The following is a 21,443-nucleotide window of genomic DNA, read 5'->3' on the forward strand; positions in this document are numbered from 1 at the left end:
TACAAGTCCTCTCCCCGTGTTTTTCCTTTCAGTGGCTCCATGGCTAAAAACTCCTCCGTAATTTCAAAATTGTCACTAATCCCTCGGATAAAAATTAAGAGCTGAGCAGTGTCCTTTACGTCATTACTTTCATCCAATGCTAGTGAATAAAACTTAAAGAACTCTGCCTTACTATTTAACTTGCTGGCCAAGTCTTCATCAATCAGTTCCACTCGACGAGTCACGGTCCTGCACGATAAGCTGAGTTTTTCAAACTTGCCTTTGCTCTCTGGACACAAGAGACCTGCTGTCTCTATCATACATCCTTTCAAAAACTCGCCTTCAGAGAGAGGTTTGCTAGCTTTTGCTAATTTGAATGATAGCATAAAACTTGCTTTGGTAGTTGTCTCTTGAATTGCAGTTTGTCTGTGAAAGACATTTTGCTGAGCCTGTAATTTAGCCATCAACCTCTGCAGTAGCCTCCCGTTCTTGAGGTGACTGCTTGCTAGCATAGTTGCCATGCTTTGTGGCAAAGTGACGGCTGAGATTGTACTCTTTGAAGACTGCAAGTGTTTCCTGGCATATCAGACATACCGGCATTGATCGGACTTCGGTGAAAAAATATTTTGTTGTCCACTCCCTCTTAAACACTCGGCATTCACTGTCCACTTTCCTTTTCTTTGGTCCACTCATGTTTAATATTGGGCTAAAACCAACAGTACCGTTCTCTTATTAAATTCTTTACTAAAATAAGACAGTAAAGTATAAAAACAAGTGATTAAATTTGCTCTACTATAACATTTTTGGTCTTCTAAAAAATATATATATAACAAAATCATCTGAAAAAGTTCAGACATGGGACAGAGGCACACCCTGACCATAGAGAACAACCCCTTTCCTCCATAGGAAACCTGTGTATCTTTCACACAGGCCCTTTGTTTATGGTAACACACAGCTGCACATTGCTGTGTCTTCCAGACACACTTGTATGGGAGGTGCTAGGGCAGTGCAAAACATGGGTAACCAGTAGTTACCACTAGCACTTCCATTACTGGCAAAAAACAGCTGCAGTGCACATAGTGTGAAAGAGCCCATTATCAATGTCAAATTGCATCCACTGGACTCTATAAAAACAACCAAGTGCCACTTTTAAATGCCCATTGCAGACACAGAACTTGGACAGAACCCAAAGACAGAACCTAGAGACAGAACCTAGGGAGAGGACATGGCAAAAGATCCTGGACAGAACCTGGCTACAGAACTTGACTGGAGAACCTGGCAACCAAACCTGGCTGGAGAACCTGGACAGAACCTAGAGACAGAACCTAGTGAGAGAACCTGGCTGAAGAACCTAGAGACAGAACCTAGGGAGAGAATATGGCAAAAGATCCTGGAGAGAACATGGACACAGAACCTGGCTGGAGATCCTGACCAGAACTTGGCTGGAGTTCCTGGCTAGAGATCCTGGCTAGGCTGCTGATCAACTGAAGGCTGTCTCTGTGTCCGTCCTTCTTCGCCGACTCCGTCCACACCTTTGGGGACCCCTGGACCAGCTGGTGCTGGACCCCAGCAATCCTGTTTATGGTGATTGGAAAAAATATAATATTTTACTGAGAAAGCCTTAAAAAAAATTTAAAAAAATAAATGCCCATTGCAACAGTTTTTCTTATTAAAAGCTGGAAATGGCCGAAACCGGTTTGGCTCAGTGGATAGAGCGTCGGCCTTCGGACTGAAAGGTCCCAGGTTCGATTCCGGTCAAGGGCATGTACCTGGGTTGCGGGCACATCCCCAGTAGATGTGCAGGAGGCAGCTGATCGATGTTTCTCTCTCATTGATGTTTCTAACTCTCTATCTCTCTCCCTTCCTCTCTGTAAAAAATCAATAAAATATATTTAAAAAAAAAAAAAAAAAAAAAGCTGGAAATGGCAGGATATTTATATATATACCCCTACTGTGACAGCCTGGCAGAGCATTACAAAGGAGAAAACCCAGCATCTGGTGATGTCCGTAAGTACAAGACTTCAGGCTGTCATTACCAGGAAAGGGTTTCATCCAAGTATTAGATATGAACATTTGATTTTCAGTTTTTCACTTGTCCAATTACTTCTGAAACCCTGAAATTAAGCAACTTTGTAATAAAATCTTTAGTTCATCACATTTCTATACACTCTTTTTGTTCAACCCACGGAATTAGGGTTCGTTCACACTAGCCGTGCTGCCGTTGCAGTGTGGTGCAGTACTGCAATGCAGCGCAGCTAGGGTTAATGCAGGGTACACAGGTTTCCATCATGTTTGCGTTGATGCTAATGTGCAGTGGTGCATGTTAACACAAATGACCTGTAGCACACATTTTTACAGGCGCAAGGGGGAGAAGCAAACGCAGCGCAAAATGCATTTGTTTTGCCGCTAACACATGCGGTTAGTGGCCACAGTAGCGTTACTGATACCACATCCGTATCAGCAAAAAAATGCAGCCGCAGCATGGCTAGTGTGACATGTCCTCTTGGTGTCTTTTTCCCTGCTGCGCGAGTCCGCAGTGGGAAAAAAAACTGCAGTGGATACAAGCCCCAAAAGCTGAAAGTCTTTGTTGTTTTATTAACAAGTCATTGTGATGTACAGAATGTGGGAACAGGAAAAAATTGTGTTTGAGTAGAGCTCTTAATCTTACCTCAGAAAGGCTCTGATACTGTGCTCTCCAGGGGCGTGTCTCCCTACATCACCACGATAACGTGTCCACGCATTCCCAGGGTGATGTCCGGAGACGCGTCCGCAGGCATTACAAGGAGCCTCTGGAAGATTGAGAGGTTGTTCCTTCTACTGAATGGGCGGATATAAATCCACCCACTCAGAAGAAGGAGCTGCGGCCGTGTTTCCCGACGTTGTCATGTTAACACTGCTGCTGGTGAAGGAGCGGAGGGGAGAGCAAGAGGAGAATCCGCTCCGCGGGCCGAATCCGGCCCACGGGCCATAGTTTGCCCACGGCTGAACTAGGAGGTCACAATTTGATTCCTGGTCAGGGCACATGCCTGGATTGTGGGCTCGATCCCAAGTGAGGGGTGTGCAGGAGGCAGCCAATAGGTGATTCTCTCTCATCGTTAATGTTTCTCTCTCTTTCTCCCTCTCCCTTCCTCTCTGAAATCAATACAAATATTTTTTTTTTTTCATTTTGCAACCTGAAACTTTATTGGACTTAATTTTTAGATGTTATTCATTATTAAACATGGTACTGTACAATAATGGGTTAGTGAAAAAAATCAAGAAGAAAATTTTAAAATATCGTGAGACAAATGAAAATGGAAACAAAATTATTCCAAATCTTTGGGACCCAGTAAAAGTAGTTCTAAGACAGAAATTCATAGAGATACAGGTAATAAGAAATAAGTAAAATCTCAATATAAATTTACATCTATAGGGACTAGAAAAAGAAAAAACAAAATTCTAAATGAGTAGAAAGAAGGAAATAATAAAGATCAGAGCAGAAGTAAATGAATTAGAGACTCAAAAATAATAGAAAAGAAACAAAAAGATCTGTGAAACTAAGAGCTAATTATTTGTTTGTTTGGGTTTTTTTGCTTATTCATTTTTTTTATTTTTCTCCCTCATTTTATTTTATTTTTTTAATATTTTAATAATTTTTATTTCTTAAAGTATTACAAAGAGTATTACATATATCTCCTTTTTCCCCCCCCTTGACATTCCCCTGGCCCCTACCCCCCGCCCCCCCCCCCCCCCGCCCCATGTCTTGTGTCCATTGGTTAATCTTATATGCATGCATATAAGTCCTTCAGTTGATCTCTTAATCCCCGCCCCCAAACCCTCCCCAGGCTTCCCACTGTAGTTTGACATTCTGTTCAATGTTGCTCTGCTTCTGTATCTACCCCTGTTCATCAGTCTATATTGGTCCCCTTTATTTTTCCCAACCTCACTGGAGTAGTCTCCACCTCACCAGGGCCGTCTGAGCCTCACCAGGGCCGTTTCAACCTCACCGGGGCCGTCCCGACCTCATGGGGGCCGTTTCAACCTGACCAGGGTCATCCCTACCACACCGGGGCCGTTTCAAACAAATATATTTTTTTAAAAAAGAAAATGACTTCAGGTTTTCTCACTGTGCAGAATATAGTCAAACACTGCTACAGTTAAATATTTTACCCTTTGTTCTCCCTGTATGATCTATAACAGCTGTGGGCAAACTACGGCCCGTTTGAAATGAATAAAACTAAAAAAAAAAAAAGACCATACCCTTTTATGTAATGATGTTTACTTTGAATTTATATTAGTTCACACAAACACTCCATCCATGCTTTTCTTCTGGCCCTCCGGTCCAGTTTAAGAACCCATTGTGGCCCTCAAGTCAAAAAGTTTGCCCACCCCTGATCTATAATAATAATCTGCTTCGTATTGATATTTACTGCTGTGTTGCTGACAATTACCTGAAAGAGCAATTGAAGTGCTTCACTGGGCTGGAAAAAGTTTAGCTAAATCAGAAAGCCCTAATCAAGCAAGTTTATTCCATATATATATATATGTAAAAGGCTAAGTTGACTCACGCATGCGCGATACATATAAAGACAGTCCTTGGGTTACGTTGGACTCAACGTACGTCGTTTCGTGGTTACATCGCCATCTCCCATTTATTTTTTTAAAAAAAAGTTCCGTCATTTTGACGTATGTACATATGTTCTTTATGTTTTTTATTATTTATTTACCACAAGTAAAGGTCAGGAATTATTATCTTTCTTTTAATTTGTTTTTACTGTTTCACTTCATTACTGCTATGTATGTGCTCCATGTGTGTGACATAGGTGCTTATGTATGTGGGTTCCGACTTATGGCAAAAATCGCGTATGTCACACCATAGGAACGGATCTCCAACATAACCTGAGGACCTACTGTAAAGCTCTCTCTGGCACCAGTTGCACATGTGTGTGTGTTTCCACCTGTCATTGTCGATTGTGAATTTGGTTGGCACTTCTATTATAGAGAAAGGGCAAATAGTGACATTAAAATATTTCTTCTAATTAATTTCCTTTCAGTGTGCACAAATTCATGCACCAGGCCACTAGTTTAATAGAAGAGACCGCAGAGGCAGGAAACAGGAGAGCTATAAATCTATCAACAAAATTGGAAAAATAGTAAATTGATTTATGACACATCGGCATCTTTGTATATCACAGATAGTACTTACTTAAAAATGCGATCTAAAAAAATTTTCCATGATATCGGGCCAACTAATTATTAGTAATAAAAACAGAGCTGAATTCTCTACTCATATTAAAGTAAATTCCATATGAGATCAAAGGTTTAAATGTAAAAAAATGAATACTATACTGGGAAGAAAAATGAGTAAAAGTTTCATGCTATGTTTTTAAAAGTTATAGTCTTGGAGTAGAGAAAGGACTAAACTTGATATCAAATCTGGAAAGTATGAGCAAGAGGATAAACTGGACTACCTAAAAATGTAAAAATTCTGTATGAGACAGTGGATTAAACATAAAATTAGAAGACACACTATAAATTTGGGGAAGATATGTAATATCTGTGTTAGATTAAGGAATTCATATCAGAAGAAAGTAGTCAACATATATATGAAAATGTGATCCTTCTATCAGTTATATTGAAATAAAAATTAAAACAACAAGATTGTATTTGTTTGTTTTATTGTCAGAGTGAAGATTGTTGGTAAAGTGTAGACAAGCCAGTATTTTGTATACTGTTGGTTGTAGGTGCCTTTTGAATATCTATTAAAATTCAGGTATCTTTGCTAGAGAAAGTCAGCTTGTAAATACTTGTTACAATAATCTTTGTGTAGGCATAGCACTACTTAACAAGGGCATACATTGCAGCCTTTTTGTAATTTTTTTAAAAAGGAAGGGGAACCTTGGCTGGTATGGTTCAGTTGGTTTGGCAGCGTCCTGTGCATCGAAAGTTTGCCAATTCAATTCACCATCAGGACACGTTGCCTGGGTTGTGGGCTGGATACCTGGTCAGGGAGTATGTGGGAGGCAGCTGATGATTTGTTCTCATATCAATGTTTCTTTCTCTCTCTTCCTTTCTTTCTAAAAGTCAATTTAAAAAATATTTTTTGAAAATTTTGTGCCCGTTTAACTACATGCACCCATTGACATAAGAATGTCAACTAAAAAAAAAAAAAAAAAAAAAAAAAAAAACAAAGAATGCCACCTAAATTTAAAAAAATAAAATAAAATGAAGGGGAACTTCCCATGTGTTTACATGTTTATAAGTAAAATACTAGATATCCATATAAAATCATATTTCTGTGTGTTGAAATGGTAAAATTCCTGTTATTGAGTGGTATGTGTTTGCCTTGTTTTGAAAGAGTATTGTGGATAGTATGTTATCTCATTGTTAAAAAACATTTTGTTAGAAAATCTGTTTAACCTTTATAATATTGGTAGAGTTTTGCTTCCAATAATAAAGGAAGGATAGCTCTAGCTGGTTTGGCTCAGTGGATAGAGCGTTGGCCTGCAGACTGAAGAGTCCCAGGTTCAATTCCGGTCAAGGGCATGTACCTTGGTTGCGGGCACATCCCCAGTGGGGGGGTGTGCAGGAGGCAGCTGATCGATGTTTCTCTCTCATCGATGTTTCTAACTCTCTATCCCTCTCCCTTCCTCTCTGTAAAAAATCAATAAAATATATTAAAAAATAAATAAAATAAAGGAACGGTAGTAGTCAATACCAGGGCCTCTTGAATTAGACTTCCTGGTTTTGTTTTCTGGTTCTTCCACTTAACTGTCTTAGTGCCCTAGGGAAGTTAATCTTTCTATATCGCAACTTTTTCATATCTAGTATGGGAGTGATAAGAATAATTATGAGGAATAATGAGATGATGCATATGAAAAGTTTGTTGTGCCAGGCACCATATTAAATGTTTGCTGGGTAGCTGTTTTTGCAAGGACTGTAACCTTAAGGAAATAATCTTTAGTACATACATATATTTATCATAGCATCTTTATGTTTTTAAATGAAATAAATTGAAATGTTCAGTGATAGAATATTATGTTAATTATTAAAACTGGAGAATATTGTGTAGCCATTAAAATTATTTATGTAGGGCAAAATATTAATGATTAGTGATTATTCATTAAGGATCTGTGTGAGTCCTTAGTACTATTCTTGCAAATTATCTGCAAGTTTGAAATTACAATTAAATGTTACGCAGATCCCAAAACAGTTTTGGAAAGTTGCTTGTGAAATTTTAATAACTTTGGACAGTGCATTAAAGATGAAATCAGTTAGGAAATACACATCTGATTTGTTTTTGTCTTGTCTTTTGAATTATTAGTAATCAGAAAGGGGCTGAAAAGAAACATTAAAATATAAACAGTGATTGTCTCTGTGTGATGGAATAATTTTTTTCCTTTTTGTGGTCTATATTTGTATATTTTCTATCATAAGTATTCATTATATATAAATAACCTTATGATACATTTAGTATGTTCCATTCTTGTGTTGTGGTGGGGTTTTTTTTAATATATTTTTATTTCGGAGAGGAAGGGAGAGGGAGGGAGAGTTAGAAACATTAATGATCAGAGAGAATCATTGATTGGCTGCCTCCTACACACCCCCACTGGGGATTGAGCCTGCAACCCAGGCATGTGCCCCTGACCAGAATCGAACCCAGGACCCTTCAGTCTGTAGGCTGACACTCTATCCACTGAGTCAAACAGGCTAGGGCCAATCTTGTTTTTTAGGTCAGAATTTCACTGTGTTTAAATGTAAAATTTTATATAAAAACTAGAGGCCCAGTGCACAAATTCATGCATGGGTGGAGTCCGGCTGGCCTGCCTAGATGGGGGCCAATCGGGCCAGGCCGAGGGGCTGCCCCCCACCCCCAATCTGGCCAGGTGTACGTCATAGCGACCGGTTGTTCAGGTTGTTTGGGCGTTCCAGTCACTTGGCTTTTTTATATATACTAAGGGCCCAGTGTACGAATTCGTGCACCTTGAAAGGAACTGTGGGCTGCAAGGCTGCTGTAGGCACTGGGCTTGGTCTCAGACCATCCTCCGCACCCCCACCCGGTCCCTTTCACCGCAGCCCCTGGTCACCTGTCTGTCAGCAGCCCCGCTCCCGCCGCCGCCGCCCTCATGCGCTGAGAGCAATTGGGGCTGACACCATCAGCGGGTGCAGGTGGCAGCTGCTGACCTGATTGCCTCTCAGGAGCAGGGGAAGGTGGAGAAGCCCTCAGAGGCAATTTGGGCCGGCAGCGGGTGCAAGCGCTGTGCTGGACTGCGGTGTACAGGAGCAAAGAATTTTCAATAACCACTGGAGGCTCGCCCCGATGACAGCGACCTGCATCCTGCCTTGGTCTAACGCCCCCGCTCACCTGCTCCACCATTCTGCCATGGCCAACACCTGCCATGTTCCGCACACACCCCTGATGGTCAGGGCACATCATAGCAACCGGTTGTTCCAGTTGTTCAGCCATTTGGTCTATTTGCATATTAGCCTTTTATTATATAGGATAAAGTTTTAAGTATTATTGAAAAGGTGTAAATTTGAATTTGTATTCATAATTTCTGTTGTTTTTATGTTCCCTTAGGGCCTCTTTTAAATAGCTTATATAAACAAATTATTTTAACTGTTTGAGTCCCAAGCAGCGCAATCGGTATTTCTCCACATAAAATAAAACAAGCGCTATCACGCTGTTTGGGTCTTTTCGTACTCATTTAGAGAAAGCGCGGTTGTGCTGTTTGGGATTCTTCGACAGTGTTTTTTCAATACCCCCTGGGACTCAAACGAATCATATGTTTTCTCGACATAAAATCTCAGCAGCGCAATCGCGCTGCTTGGGACTCAAAAGGTTAAACGTAGATATTAGTAAAAGCTAATGTTCTTTAGTATACTAATAAATCTTGCTTGATTCTGTTCCCTTATCCTTATAGTTTATCTATGTTAACACAATGAAGGAGAGATGAATCAGCTTGTAAAGAAAGGTGGCTAATGTTATGCCCAGATTTCAGGATCCCCAAGAGACCAGCCATGTCCGATGCAAAAGCAAAGAGTCTTTTATTCAAACCCGGGCTTGGCTCCCCTACCCTCCTTACTGACGCAGCAGCAAGTGGTAGAGAGAGAGAGAGCCAGCCCTGTGGGGAGAGAAGTTTTATAGTAAGGGGAGGAGAGAGGACTGTGGGCCCTGCCGATTGGCCAGGCGCAAGTCGGTGTCTCGTTACACAGGATGTGGTCGTATCTATGGTGCACACTTCCCTTGATTATCATTGGTTAGTTTAAAGAAATCCTAGGTGTGGCTAGCAGAAGCTTGGACTTCCGGGAGGAAGCTTCTTGCTGAGCACATGGCTGCTCCCCAAAAATGGAGGATTCGGGGCAAGATGGAGGGCGTAGCCCTCGCCCTTTCAGCTAATGAGAATGCTTAAGTACTTCTATAATAACTTAAACTTATTACATAAATTATAAATTAATATTTTAATTTTTGTCTTCTAGATCATAATATCAGTCTAGTATCAATGGAAGTAACAGTAAATGCTGTAGCTGGAGCTCTTAAAGCTTTCTTTGCAGATCTGCCAGATCCTTTAATTCCATATTCTCTTCATCCAGAGTTATTGGAAGCAGCAAGTAAGTACAAGCCTCCTCTCTCTTCCTCCCTCCCTCCCTCCCTCCCTCCCTCCCTTCCTTCCTTCCTTCCTTTTTGGAGAGGGATGATGGGTTTTTGTATATTGATTGCTATGTGTTTAAATCAGCCATGCACTGGAATGTGTAGCTAATGAAGGTATTTTTCTATAACATCAAGATAGATAGATAAAACATCAAGATCCCTGGAGTTGGTCCCCAGAAATATTTAGGTTTTTTTAGTTTTCCAGGTGACTGGATGCTCCTAGAAGTTTGAAGTTCATTGTACTAGAACTTTGAGAGTTATGTTTTTAATTCAAACTCAGAGGCATTGTAGGAAAATTAAATAAACTTTTCAATTGAATGTATGTATAATGTACTTCAGTAAAACATTAACTGGTACACATGTGTATTTAAATTTTTTTTAAGTCAAATTAACTTTGGCCTCATGTCTAAAGTCGTTTTATTTAAAAGAAGGCAGGAAGAAAGAATACTTATTCAGTACTTATTCCTGCTTTGGCATCATTCATCCTGCTATTTCTATTAAACAAATATTCATTTGTTGCCTGAAAAAATGACATAGAAGATCTGTTCAAGTATTGGGTAACTTAGTGCTTACTCCACATTTTCTCCTCAAAATAATGAGTGTTTTAAGTATTTCTTTTTATTTCCTTTTGTTTACAAATGTTAAGGCTCTTTAAAGTGAAACTACTTTCTTATAATTTTGATTGTGTTAAAGTTCTTGGTTAAAAAGACTTTTCATTAAAAATCACTATAAAAAACACAATATATGGTATAGTTGCCTTACACAGACTTTCATATGTAAATTGGAAAATGGTTCACTTGATAGCTTACATTTTCTCAATAAACAGCAGCCTCAGAATTTTCCTACTTAGGAAATTTTTGACTACTGATTTAGAAGTAATCTGTGGCAAATCAGATTTGTTAGTACTTGGTTATACTACCTACTTGTGAGTTGGTATGCAGATTGGTCTCCAGAAGAACCCGTTGTTACTTTTTGGAAGAATCGAATGAGGAAGAGCAGTAAAGCACTCCCTTATCTCTTACTTACTGCAGAACCACATTTCTATTATCCTGTTTCATAATTTGCATAAATTTGGAGAATAACTGAGCTAAATGTTTGTACTGCTTGTGAAGAAAGATTTTCAGTAAGCAAAGTGGATTATAAATAAGTATAGGGTGGTGCTTTTAAATCAGGTATGGGCAAACTATGACCTACAGGCCAAATTCAGCTTGCCATCAAATTTTTATAGGTGCTTGCAAGCTGAGAATGGTTAAACAAAATGAAAAGGAAAAGGAATTTGGTGACATTTAAGAGCCTAACGGCTTCATAAGTAATTGATTGATTCTAAATTAATATAAATTGCTGTACTCTTTCCCATTTTACCATCTTGAGTCAACTTTGCTCTGTAGTGATTAGCTTTACTTGCAAAAAGGCTAATGCAGTAGGTGATAATGTGTTTTTAGCAGTTTCTTGAGAACATTTTCTTTGTTTTTGTTTACCTATCCTAAAATGATTCAAACACATTCCTGATTGTTTCTTTACAATAAGCATAGTAGGAAGCTTTATCAGATATTTTTAAATGTATGAGTTTCACACAAATTCCTTACTGCTTTAACTTTACAGAAATCCCAGATAAAACAGAACGTCTTCATGCATTGAAAGAAATTGTTAAGAAGTTTCATCCTGTAAACTATGATGTATTCAGATATGTAATAACACATCTAAACAGGTATTTTTATTTTTTTGTTTTTTTGCAAATAAAATGCAGAACAAATTTCAAACATGTAACTATAAATTGCTAATTTTAAAGTAGAAAAAGAGACACCAACTTATTTAAGCCTACAGTTCAATTTTAGTTTCTAAATTATTTTTTATGGATTATTAAAATAGATTTTTCATCAACTTGTTTAAAGAAAGGTGTATGACTCTTAATACATGTAATGATTATTTAAATAGAAAGTGTGGTAAGGTACATGTACTTTATTGTCACTTTTATTCTTTGGCAGTTCTCTTTTATAGAATCTTAGAATTTTAAGTATAAAATGACAGATAATTAACCAAATCAACCTATTTGAAGTTGAAAAATTGAGGTTTAAAGAAGGAAATATCACGTAATTAATAAATGACACATGACCAGAATCCAAGTCTTTTAAGAGTCCATTTGCTTTTCCTATCACATTGTGTTGCTTTTTGTATTAAGCTTGTTTTGTTGGAATATTTGACACAATGAAGTTTTATCAGAAACTTGAATTCATGTTACTTATGACTATTACTTAAAATGCAGGACATTAATCATATTATTAACAACCCTAAATATACTAAACTTCAAGCTTATACTTTTGTTTAAAGATAGTCCTCCCAATGCCATACATTAAGTGAAAAGACAGTATTATATAACAGCTTAAATCTCAGACTGTGGAATCAAGCAGGCTTGGTTTTGAAACATATCTAGTTCTGTGACCTTGTGCAAATTACCCTCACTAAGTCTTGATTTTTCTCACCTATGAGAAGAATGAGATTCACAAAGTTGTGGTACTAAATAGAATTATCTACATTTGTATTAATTTTTTTAATAATCTACTCATAATACTTTCTACTAACATTTTTATGAACTGAAGTTTGTTTTTTTTAACTAATAATGTCAATGCTCAAACCAGGTCAATTTCAGCCTCTACCTCTTAGAAGAGAATATTAACCAATGTTTAAGTTATTGCTATCATTATAGAATAAAATTAAATTAGCATTTCTAGTATCTATTCTCTGAAGTCTCCTTCCCTGAGAAAATACCAGTATACACAGTATTGCAGTATAATTAGTGGAATTTCCTCTTTTGAAAATTACCATACAAGCCCTAACCAGTTTGTCTCAGCAGACTCAAGGGTCCCAGGTTCGATTCCGGTCAAGGGCATGTACGTTGGCTGCGGGCACATCGCCAGTAGAGGGCGTGCAGGAGACAGCTGATCGATGTTTCTCCCTCATCGATGTTTCTAACTCTCTATCCCTCACCCTTCCTCTCTGTAAAAAAATCAATAAAATATATTTTTTTAAAAAAGAAAGAAAATTACCATACAAGTGGTTTGTGGTAAAACAGATGTGCACAGGGTACTATGGGGTACTATAACGAATATAGGGATGGTTTGTGACCATATTATTGTCTGGCCTGATCAAAGTGCTGAAATAAGAATTATACTTCATTAAAAAGTATAGGGAAAAGGGTCAAAGGGAAGAGCATGTTCATAGAATGACAGTGCTAATCCACCACCAGTCTTATTTTACACACTGTGTTTGACTCTAGTGATATAACTACACAGGCAAAAGTGTACGTGATTTGTTGAGGAACAGCAAAGAGGCCTATGTGATTTAAGCAGAGTGAAGGAAGGACAGAGTAAGAGATAAGGTAAAAAAGGGAAGAAGGACAGTGGCAGATTATATAGGGCAGTAATACAACTAACTAGCTTTAGTCCTCACAATGTTTTAGTGACAAAATAAGAAGGATGCTTCATGTATGTATGTCACTAGGCACACTGTGGAGTTCAACTGACATTTATTAGGAGGAGGGACAAGACTTTCTCAACGAAAATGGCATTGCATCTTGTTATTTTGAAAGGTTATGGGATGAACAAAAATAGATCCAGAGACAGAAGCATCAAACAGTCCATCAAACTTCAGGGGGAAGGCGGGAGAGGGGCCGGGGGCGGGCTAAAAAATCAACCAAAGGACTTGTATGCATGCATATAAGCATAACTAATGGACACGGACACTAGCGGGGTGAGGGCATGTGCTGGGGGGTGGGGTGGCTGGGGAGAGGTCAATGAGGGGAAAAGGAGACATACGTAATACTATATGTAATACTTTAAACAATAAAGAATTTTTTTTAAAAAGAAAGGTTATGGGGAGCCACCGGAGAATAGAACAGAGAAATAAGATCAGACTTAAATTTTTTTTTTTAATCTTCACCGAAGGATATGTTTAGAGAGAGAAAGGGAGAGAGAGAAACATCCATCCGTTGCCCTCCATACACAACCCAACTAGGAATCAAGCCTGCAACCTAGGTATGTGCGCTGGCACACAGGATTACGCTCCAACCCACTGAGCCACCTGGCTAGGGTCAGGCGACTTTAAAAGGAATACTCACCTAGATTATAATGGCTGCTGTTTGTGCCCAGGTGGCCAGATACTCTTGTAAGTGCTATGGATGGCGTAGCAGTGAATAAAGCAGTCACCTATTTCATGGAACTTACATTCTGGTATAAGAAAGAAATCCTATATAATAAAAGGCTAATATGCAAATTGTCCCCTCAGGAGTTCGATCGCTCGCTATGACGTGCGCTGACCAACAAGGGGGCAGCGAGAAACATGGCAGGGGACCAGCAGGCAGCGGCGGGACGCTGAGGGAGTGAAGAAAGGAGGAGGCAGGGAGGCTGGGAGGCGGGGATCCTCATCCTCATCGGCCCTGATAGTCAGCCAGGCCTAGGGACCCTACCTGTGCACAAATTTTGTGCACCGGGCTTCTAGTAATAAATAAATATACAATGGATGATTGACAAATTACAAAAATTAATCCATGAGGTTATTTGATTATATTCTCTCACCCTCAATATTAGTGAGTTATTACTTGAAGTCAGTTGTTTTCTCCTAATTATTTTTCCTTTTTGTTCCTCTCCACTGCTTTAGTTTAGGTTATCATTTCTCGTTTAGGGAACTCATTTCTTTGTAATTGAACTCTCTCCCAAGTAAATGCCACTGTTTTAAACCAAAAAGTATCGATTTTTGGCTGTCCTTATAACATCTTAACATGACTTCAGTCTTTCTCAAAACACAGTCTTCAAAGCAGCAGCACTACCTGGGAACTTGTTAGGAATACAAATGATCAGGCCCCACCTCATGCATAGCCTTCACTTTCTGTTTCAACAAGCCCTCCAGGAGGTACCCATACACACAGTTTTTACTAAATTACTCTTTCTACCATTATAAGGCTCATCACCCTGGACTCAACTCAAACATTACCTCTTCAAGGAAGCCTTCGTTGGCCACCCTCATCTCTGATTTGATACCTTTTCTTTCTACTTTTTTTTAAAAAAAATATGTTTTTATTAATTTTTGAGAAAGAGGAAGAGAGAGAAACTTGGATCATCAGCTACCTCCTCCATGCCCCCCACTTGGGATTGAGCTCCAACTCAGGCATATGCCCTGACCTGGAATCAAACTGACGATCATTTGATGCATGGGACAATACTCAACCAACTAAGCCACACCGACCAGGGCTCTTTGTACTTTTTGATTCACAATTATACCTGATGCCTGTACTCTTATTTATGTTTTTCAACTTTATAGATATTTTCAGAATCTACAATTGCCTGCTGCATAAAAACACCTGACTGGGCCCACTGTATTTATTCTGAATATTGTCATTCAATATCTTAACAAAGAGCAATAACTTTTACCACAGCACACATGTTTTTCGGGCATGTTTACCTTAGATGAGCAACTCCTATGTTGGGGGTTTCCTTTGGTTTTAACTTTTTTTTGTCGTATAAATTTAAGTATAACATTTTCCTACTACCTTGCATACTGGATTGTTTCTTTTTTTTTAAATATATTTTATTGATTTTATATAGAGAGTTAGAAACATCGATCAGCTGCCTCCTCCACACCCCTGACTGGAATCGAACCTGGGACTCCTCAGTCCTCAGGCTGATGCTCTATCCACTGAGCCAAACCGGTTAGGGCTGGATTGTTTCTTTATGTGTAAAATGAGAGGGTTGGATAAATACCCAAGATTCCATCTCAGTTTAACAATTTTGAGTTATAATTCAGGATTTGCCTCATATTTCTTATTTGTTATAGATGATGGTAGGAGTGCTTATCTACATATTCAAAGGACTGAATGCAAATTAATTAATGTTTATTTATACTTTTATATTAATACTAGAGGCCCAGTGCACGAATTTGTGCACAGGTGGAGTCCCTCGGCCTGGCTAGCAATTGAGGTCGATCAGGGCTGTCTCGCCCAGTCTTGATTGAGGCCAAAGGTGGCCAGCCCACTGGGGAGGGACCATAGGAGGGCTCCAGGGTGTGTTCAGCCCTCTCACCTAGTCCTGATGGACTGTGGCCCCAGCAGCAGTCTAACCTACGGGTCAGAGTGTCTCCCCTCTGGTGGTCAGTGCGCGTCATAGCAACTGATCCAGCGGTTGGCCAAACAGCTGATCAGTTGGACACTTGGCATATTACGCTTTTATTATATAGGATATGTTCATTTTAAGGTGGAATATGTTTCTATTAACAGTACTAGCTTTAAAATTAAGTTTGTAGCAATGTACAAGATATTTAATGATTGAAAATATTGATTTTTTTTAAATACTGGAAACTAATTTTTTTTAGAAGTTGCAAATCTAGGTTGGAAGATATGATAAAGTAATTTCTCCAAAGTTCAAAGTCTTACTTTTCAAGGTTCAAAGAGATGGCATATTATGGTTTGTCCTTTCATCTCACAGTAGTCAGGAAATTTGGATATGCATTTTTTGTTTCTGTTGCTAGAAACTCATTGAAATTTGTCACCTGTCCTTACCCTGAGAAAAAGTTTTTTCACATAAATAAGGTGGTAAGGAATGGATTTTACTACTTCTGTCTCCTGTTATAAAAATGTAGTTGAACATAGAATGCACAAAAAATCATTTTAAATTTAAAGTTAAGAGGTGAAACTAGCCTGACTGGTTTGGCTCAGTGGATAGAGTGTCAGCCGCAGACTGAAAGGTCCCACGTTCGATTCCAGTCAAGGGCATGTACCTTGGTTGCAGGCACATCCCCAGTGTGGGGTGTGCAGGAGGCAGCTGATCAATGTTTCTCTCTCATCGATGTTTCTAACTCTCTATCCCTCTCCCTTTCTCTCTGTAAAAAATCAATAAAAAATATTTTTTAAAAAAGGTAAAACTAAATATCTAAGATCAATTCCAGATCCAAGATTTTTTTAATTGTCATGAATTTTAATTGGTTTTCTAATTGTTTTTTCCTATTATAATTTCAGGGTTAGTCAGCAAAATAAAATCAACCTAATGACAGCAGACAACTTATCCATCTGTTTTTGGCCAACCTTGATGAGACCTGATTTTGAAAAACGAGAATTTCTGTCTACCACTAAGATCCATCAGTCTGTTGTAGAAACATTCATTCAACAGTGTCAGTTTTTCTTTTACAATGGAGAAATTGTAGAAATTGTGAATACTGTTGCTCCTCCACCACCTTCAAATCCAGGACAGTTGGTTGAACCAATGGTACCGCTTCAGTTACCACCTCCACTGCAACCTCAGCTAATACAACCACAGTTACAGACTGATCCTCTTGGAATTATATGAGTAGGAAGTGATTGCAGACAGCCTGAAAATGGACAGAAAGCAAACCTAGACATGCATGTTTCAGGGTTCAGTAGTATACTTCATGTTTCTTACAGATTGAAAATGATGAGACATTTTCTCTTTGAACTATATGGTATTCTTTATTCATTTACATTACAAATTTAAGACCATGTGCTAAGCATGACTGGAGAGGTTTAATTTTTATAAACAAAAATAGCTATAAAATACAAAAACTGCTGTTGCATGCAACCTCATTGCAATCAGTGTATCATTCCTGTGGCATTTTCTGTCACATTATATTGTGAATAAAATTTTTCTATAGAAATTAAATGATTTAAAAGCTCACATATATGAAACATTTAATGCTTTTCAGCCTACTTTATGGCTGGTTTTGTTATTTGATGTGCTAATTTGGGCAACCTAATTTACTTTACATTTTAGCAGTCAGTGTAGATAATTAAAAGCCCAGTTAAGTATTTTTTAATTTCAGGCTACTTATGCCATGCTTGGGATGTTTTTTGAAAGGAAGAAGAATACACTTAACATTTTTCTGCACCTTCATCTTTACTGCTAAGTAAACCTGTGGATGATACGATGAGGGGTAAAATGAGCATATTTCTTGTACACACATACCAAGGACACACTTGTGGCTAAAGTGAGTTGATAATGTGCAAAGGATAGTTGTCACCAACTCATTTCTTTATATGGTACATATAAAATAAACATCTTGTATACTGTTAATTCTATAAACAGATGCATGTTTAAAAGATCTATGATGGTCTTGTAATCTTAATCTAATATATTTTAGATATTTTAATTTTTTCCCTCTTGGGAAATACATTTAGTATAGTGTAGAAAATACTTCATGACATTTTCATATAAGGTTATATAACTTTTCATACATAAACATGAAATTTGTTGTAGAAAATTCATTAAACCAAACATTTTAATCTAGGACTTCAATTTAATCTGTTTCTTGAATCTATTTTTATGTGGCCCTTAAAAACATCCAAAAATCCATTGCTAATATAGCAATAAAAATACTTTGGGTACTGACAGCCTCTTTGGAGTGTGTATATGTATAATTGCAACCTTGTATTCATATTGTTTTCTGTGGTATGTTGTACTAAAACCTAAAGTGTCTTTTGCACCTTTTTTTAACCATTTTTTTTCTTTAATGTTGGTACCAGATTTGCTATAAGTGACTGCTGCTTCTGGGGTTAAATATTTTGTTAGTGAAGATACACCAGAACACTAATTATGGATAAAATTTTTAGCATAGGTGGCATAGGTAAATTTTGTTAGGCTTTATTCAAAATTTGTTCATTATCATACCATGCCATTATTTTTTTTTTTTTCTGGAAAGGAAGAAAGCATTTGTTTTTCATTGTTTTGTGTACTAAAGAGAAAATTCTTTGGTCCATGTTGTAATCTTTATTCATACTACAATTTTAAGGTTGTCTTATGTGTATTATAGTAAACAGACGATTTTGAGATTCCAGGCTCCTAAGAGTTTGATTTGCTCCATTTTTTCCTAAAATAAATGTTGTCTTTCCCAACTGTTATGTCCTAGGTATGTACTTCTAATTTCAACTTCAGAATCAAGATGTCGACATGAACCAGGCTGCTGTTAAAGTACATGTATATTATAAATTATTTGTGTTATACTCTTACATGTTATTATCTTTTCTAAGAAAACAAAGTCCCTATTATTCCTATTGCAGAGCACACAGGAATTAAGAAAGTACAGTAATTTTTAAAAAGAAAAATCCGGTAAATGTAGTATTCTTAACTTGTTATATATTACTTATACCTGTTGTCTATATAGCTTTAATTTATAGCTGTCAGTTTGTTTAACATTGGCATGTTTGGCAAAGAAAAGTAAACTTTAAGAGTTTTATAAACTGTTTCTAGGTTGCTAAAAAATTTATTTTTCTACTATATATGGTATAGACAAAGCTCAAAACTATGTACAGGAAAAAAGCCTGACCATTTCTTTGGAAGTAGGCTGAAAAGAGAATTTTCAGAACTGTTTGTGTCTTCAGTTCACTTTCTCATAACTTGGCTGTTGTTAATGTGTGAATCCCAGTTTATTTAAGCTATTCTCTTTTATACTGTGTTAATTTAACTTTCATGTTTATTTAGAATCATCTTTGTTATTAAAACTATCATTTATCATTTTCTACATTAACTACCTTATACCTTCCCTAAAACTTATCTTCACTTTTCTATGCATACTCTAATTGATTTGAAAATCTTCAGGGTGAGTCATTTGAAAGTATACATTTGGTTCAACCAATCAGAAGATTACAGTTAATTGAAAATTAAAGTACAGTTTAAACCTCAGTCTGTTACACTGAATTGATTGTGTTTGTTTTACCAAGGGTTTAGAAAATGTTTTTAAATATTAGAAAAATAATTTTAAGAACAGAATAATATAATTAAACTTTTTTCTGATAAGTTACTGGAAGGTTTCATCATTTAGGAACATATATATGAGACTTTTTAAAGGATGGAAAGACTATTAGTCTCATAATTATGGGTAAACATTAAGGCATTATATTTTACAATTTTAAATAAAATTCCATCTACACCCATGTTGCCATTGTTTCATTTAAGCTTGTAGTTATTACAATATTGTACTTAATAGTATCTATATTAGTAATAGTGGTACTCTTTCAAATTTTCAGATTTATTGGAAGTCAAATGCTGTTCAACAAACAATTAGAATATATAATTAAATTTAGAACAAAATTTCAGGCACAAAATATTTCTATTTGAAATGGAATTTGCTAGTAGTGCTTCTCCCTCCCCCCTCCCAATATTTGCAATGTAAAAACTGTAGGTAATAGCAGTCTAACCTGAATAGCAGCTTTTATTTTCCATACTGTTTGTAAATAATGTAGACATTTTATTTGAGGTACTGGAATTTAATTTCTAATATTTCTTAGATATAAATGAAAGGGGAAAATTAGAATAACAACTTAGGCCTTAGCTTTACATGGTGATTTTAGGTTTTTTTTATACAGTAATAATTGTGATGCTTTTTGTCAACAATATAAATACATATGTATATAATTTCTAAAAAGTCAAAAGTGCTTTGTTTTTTGTTTATAATTAATATCATTTTGTGCTTTACCCACAGGATGCTTTAGTATCAGTGAAGCTTCTGTATAAAGAATGCTGTGAATAAAATATTAAGAAGCTGTGTGATTTTAAGTTCTAGTTGCTTCTGATTTTACCAGTTCACATTGGTAAAATCAACTAACCTTTTTGTGAATAAAATAGGAAAAAAATAAATTGATGTCAATATGATGCAAGTTTTATTAGGAAAGTGTAGTACTGAGCTTTTACTCTGTACCATGAGAGGAGTTTAAAAATTCATTCTGGATATATACATACAGATGAAAATTCATTTTTATAAAGTATTCAGGTAAACAAAATTACACAGATTTCTAAGACTCAGAATAAAATTGCTTTCACAGTATTTTTTGTATTCATAAGGATCATTTAAAGTAATCCCTTCAATATTCATGATTTATGAATATTGAGCTAAATTTCATGAGTGTATGTTAGATTCTATGGATCTAGTGAGGTCTCTTTGACTTGGGTCTTTTTGTGTGTGCTTGTCTTGAATTTAATCATTTTAACCAAATACCTTAATTCTTAGGTTGAACAATTTGACTTGTTTCAGTACTTATGGGACATGTTTAATTTTTTATTGTATTTGAACTGAAGTTCTCAGTAGCTTTTCAATTTACCAATCTCTGAAAATAAAATTTTCTAAGATTTAATAAGGGAAGGAACTACTCATAAAAATTAATTTCTTATGGTAAGTAATGTCTGTGAGTAGTTGTGAAAACTGTAAGCATTATTAGCTCATACCCAATATTCAGTTATTGGATAATGATATTGGATATGAGATATTAATATGATCTTATAATGTGATAATGGATTATTAATTTTGATCCAAGTACCATGATTCAGTTATTACCACATTTAATATAAAATTATAAGCCTTGGAATTACTGCAGTGCTTGCAGTGCTGGTTTTTGTCATTGTTACCATAGTAAGGAATACTAAATCTTGCAGTGTATGAACTCTGAGTAGTTGTCAAGGAATTTGTATTTAGAAACAGCTTGCTTATTCCCACAGTGGAGATTTTCTATCAGTTTTATTTGTCTTAAGTGGTAAAAATTATTATGAACAAATTAATAATGGTTCTCCTAATAGTTTGCCCAATTAAGAATTTCTTTGTATTATAACCTATTTTTTCAAATTTCTATTTTGCCTTGTCCTTTTTTAATTTCCCTCTCAGAGAAGAAGGGAGAGGGAGAGAAACATCAATGATGAGAGAGTGCCGGAAGCCGGTCCATCCTTGCTGCTTGACACAGTCGCTGCAGGGAAGAAACATCTGCACAGCATGTGTTTCAAGGGACCTGGTGTATATGGCATACTGTTCTTAATATGTTTGCTCCCCTTTCTTAGCACTATGTGTTTTA

General features: G+C 36.8%; 1 protein-coding gene across 5 annotated transcripts in view; it reads left to right on the forward strand.

Annotated features, from left to right (window-relative positions):
- ARHGAP5 (Rho GTPase activating protein 5) overlaps window positions 1-20,149 on the forward strand; it is a 102,020-nt gene extending 81,871 nt beyond the window's left edge. For 3 of the 5 annotated variants that reach the window (XM_070427669.1, XM_070427678.1, XM_070427660.1), the window contains exons 5-7: window positions 9,439-9,570; window positions 11,213-11,318; window positions 16,614-20,149. In XM_070427669.1, the coding sequence (XP_070283770.1) occupies window positions 9,439-9,570; window positions 11,213-11,318; window positions 16,614-16,941 (566 nt within the window). In that variant the 3' untranslated portion in view covers window positions 16,942-20,149. Of the gene's footprint in view, window positions 1-9,438; window positions 9,571-11,212; window positions 11,319-12,448; window positions 13,253-16,613 lie in introns of those variants that run through there. The other 2 variants (XM_070427688.1, XM_070427698.1) reach the window with 2 other exon arrangements.
- The last annotated feature ends 1,294 nt before the right edge of the window (window positions 20,150-21,443 follow it).

This window comes from Myotis yumanensis, unplaced genomic scaffold, assembly GCF_028538775.1.
Source record: "Myotis yumanensis isolate MYYU_CA2020_CCGP unplaced genomic scaffold, mMyoYum1.0.hap1 SCAF_1, whole genome shotgun sequence".
Lineage (NCBI taxonomy): Eukaryota > Metazoa > Chordata > Mammalia > Chiroptera > Vespertilionidae > Myotis > Myotis yumanensis.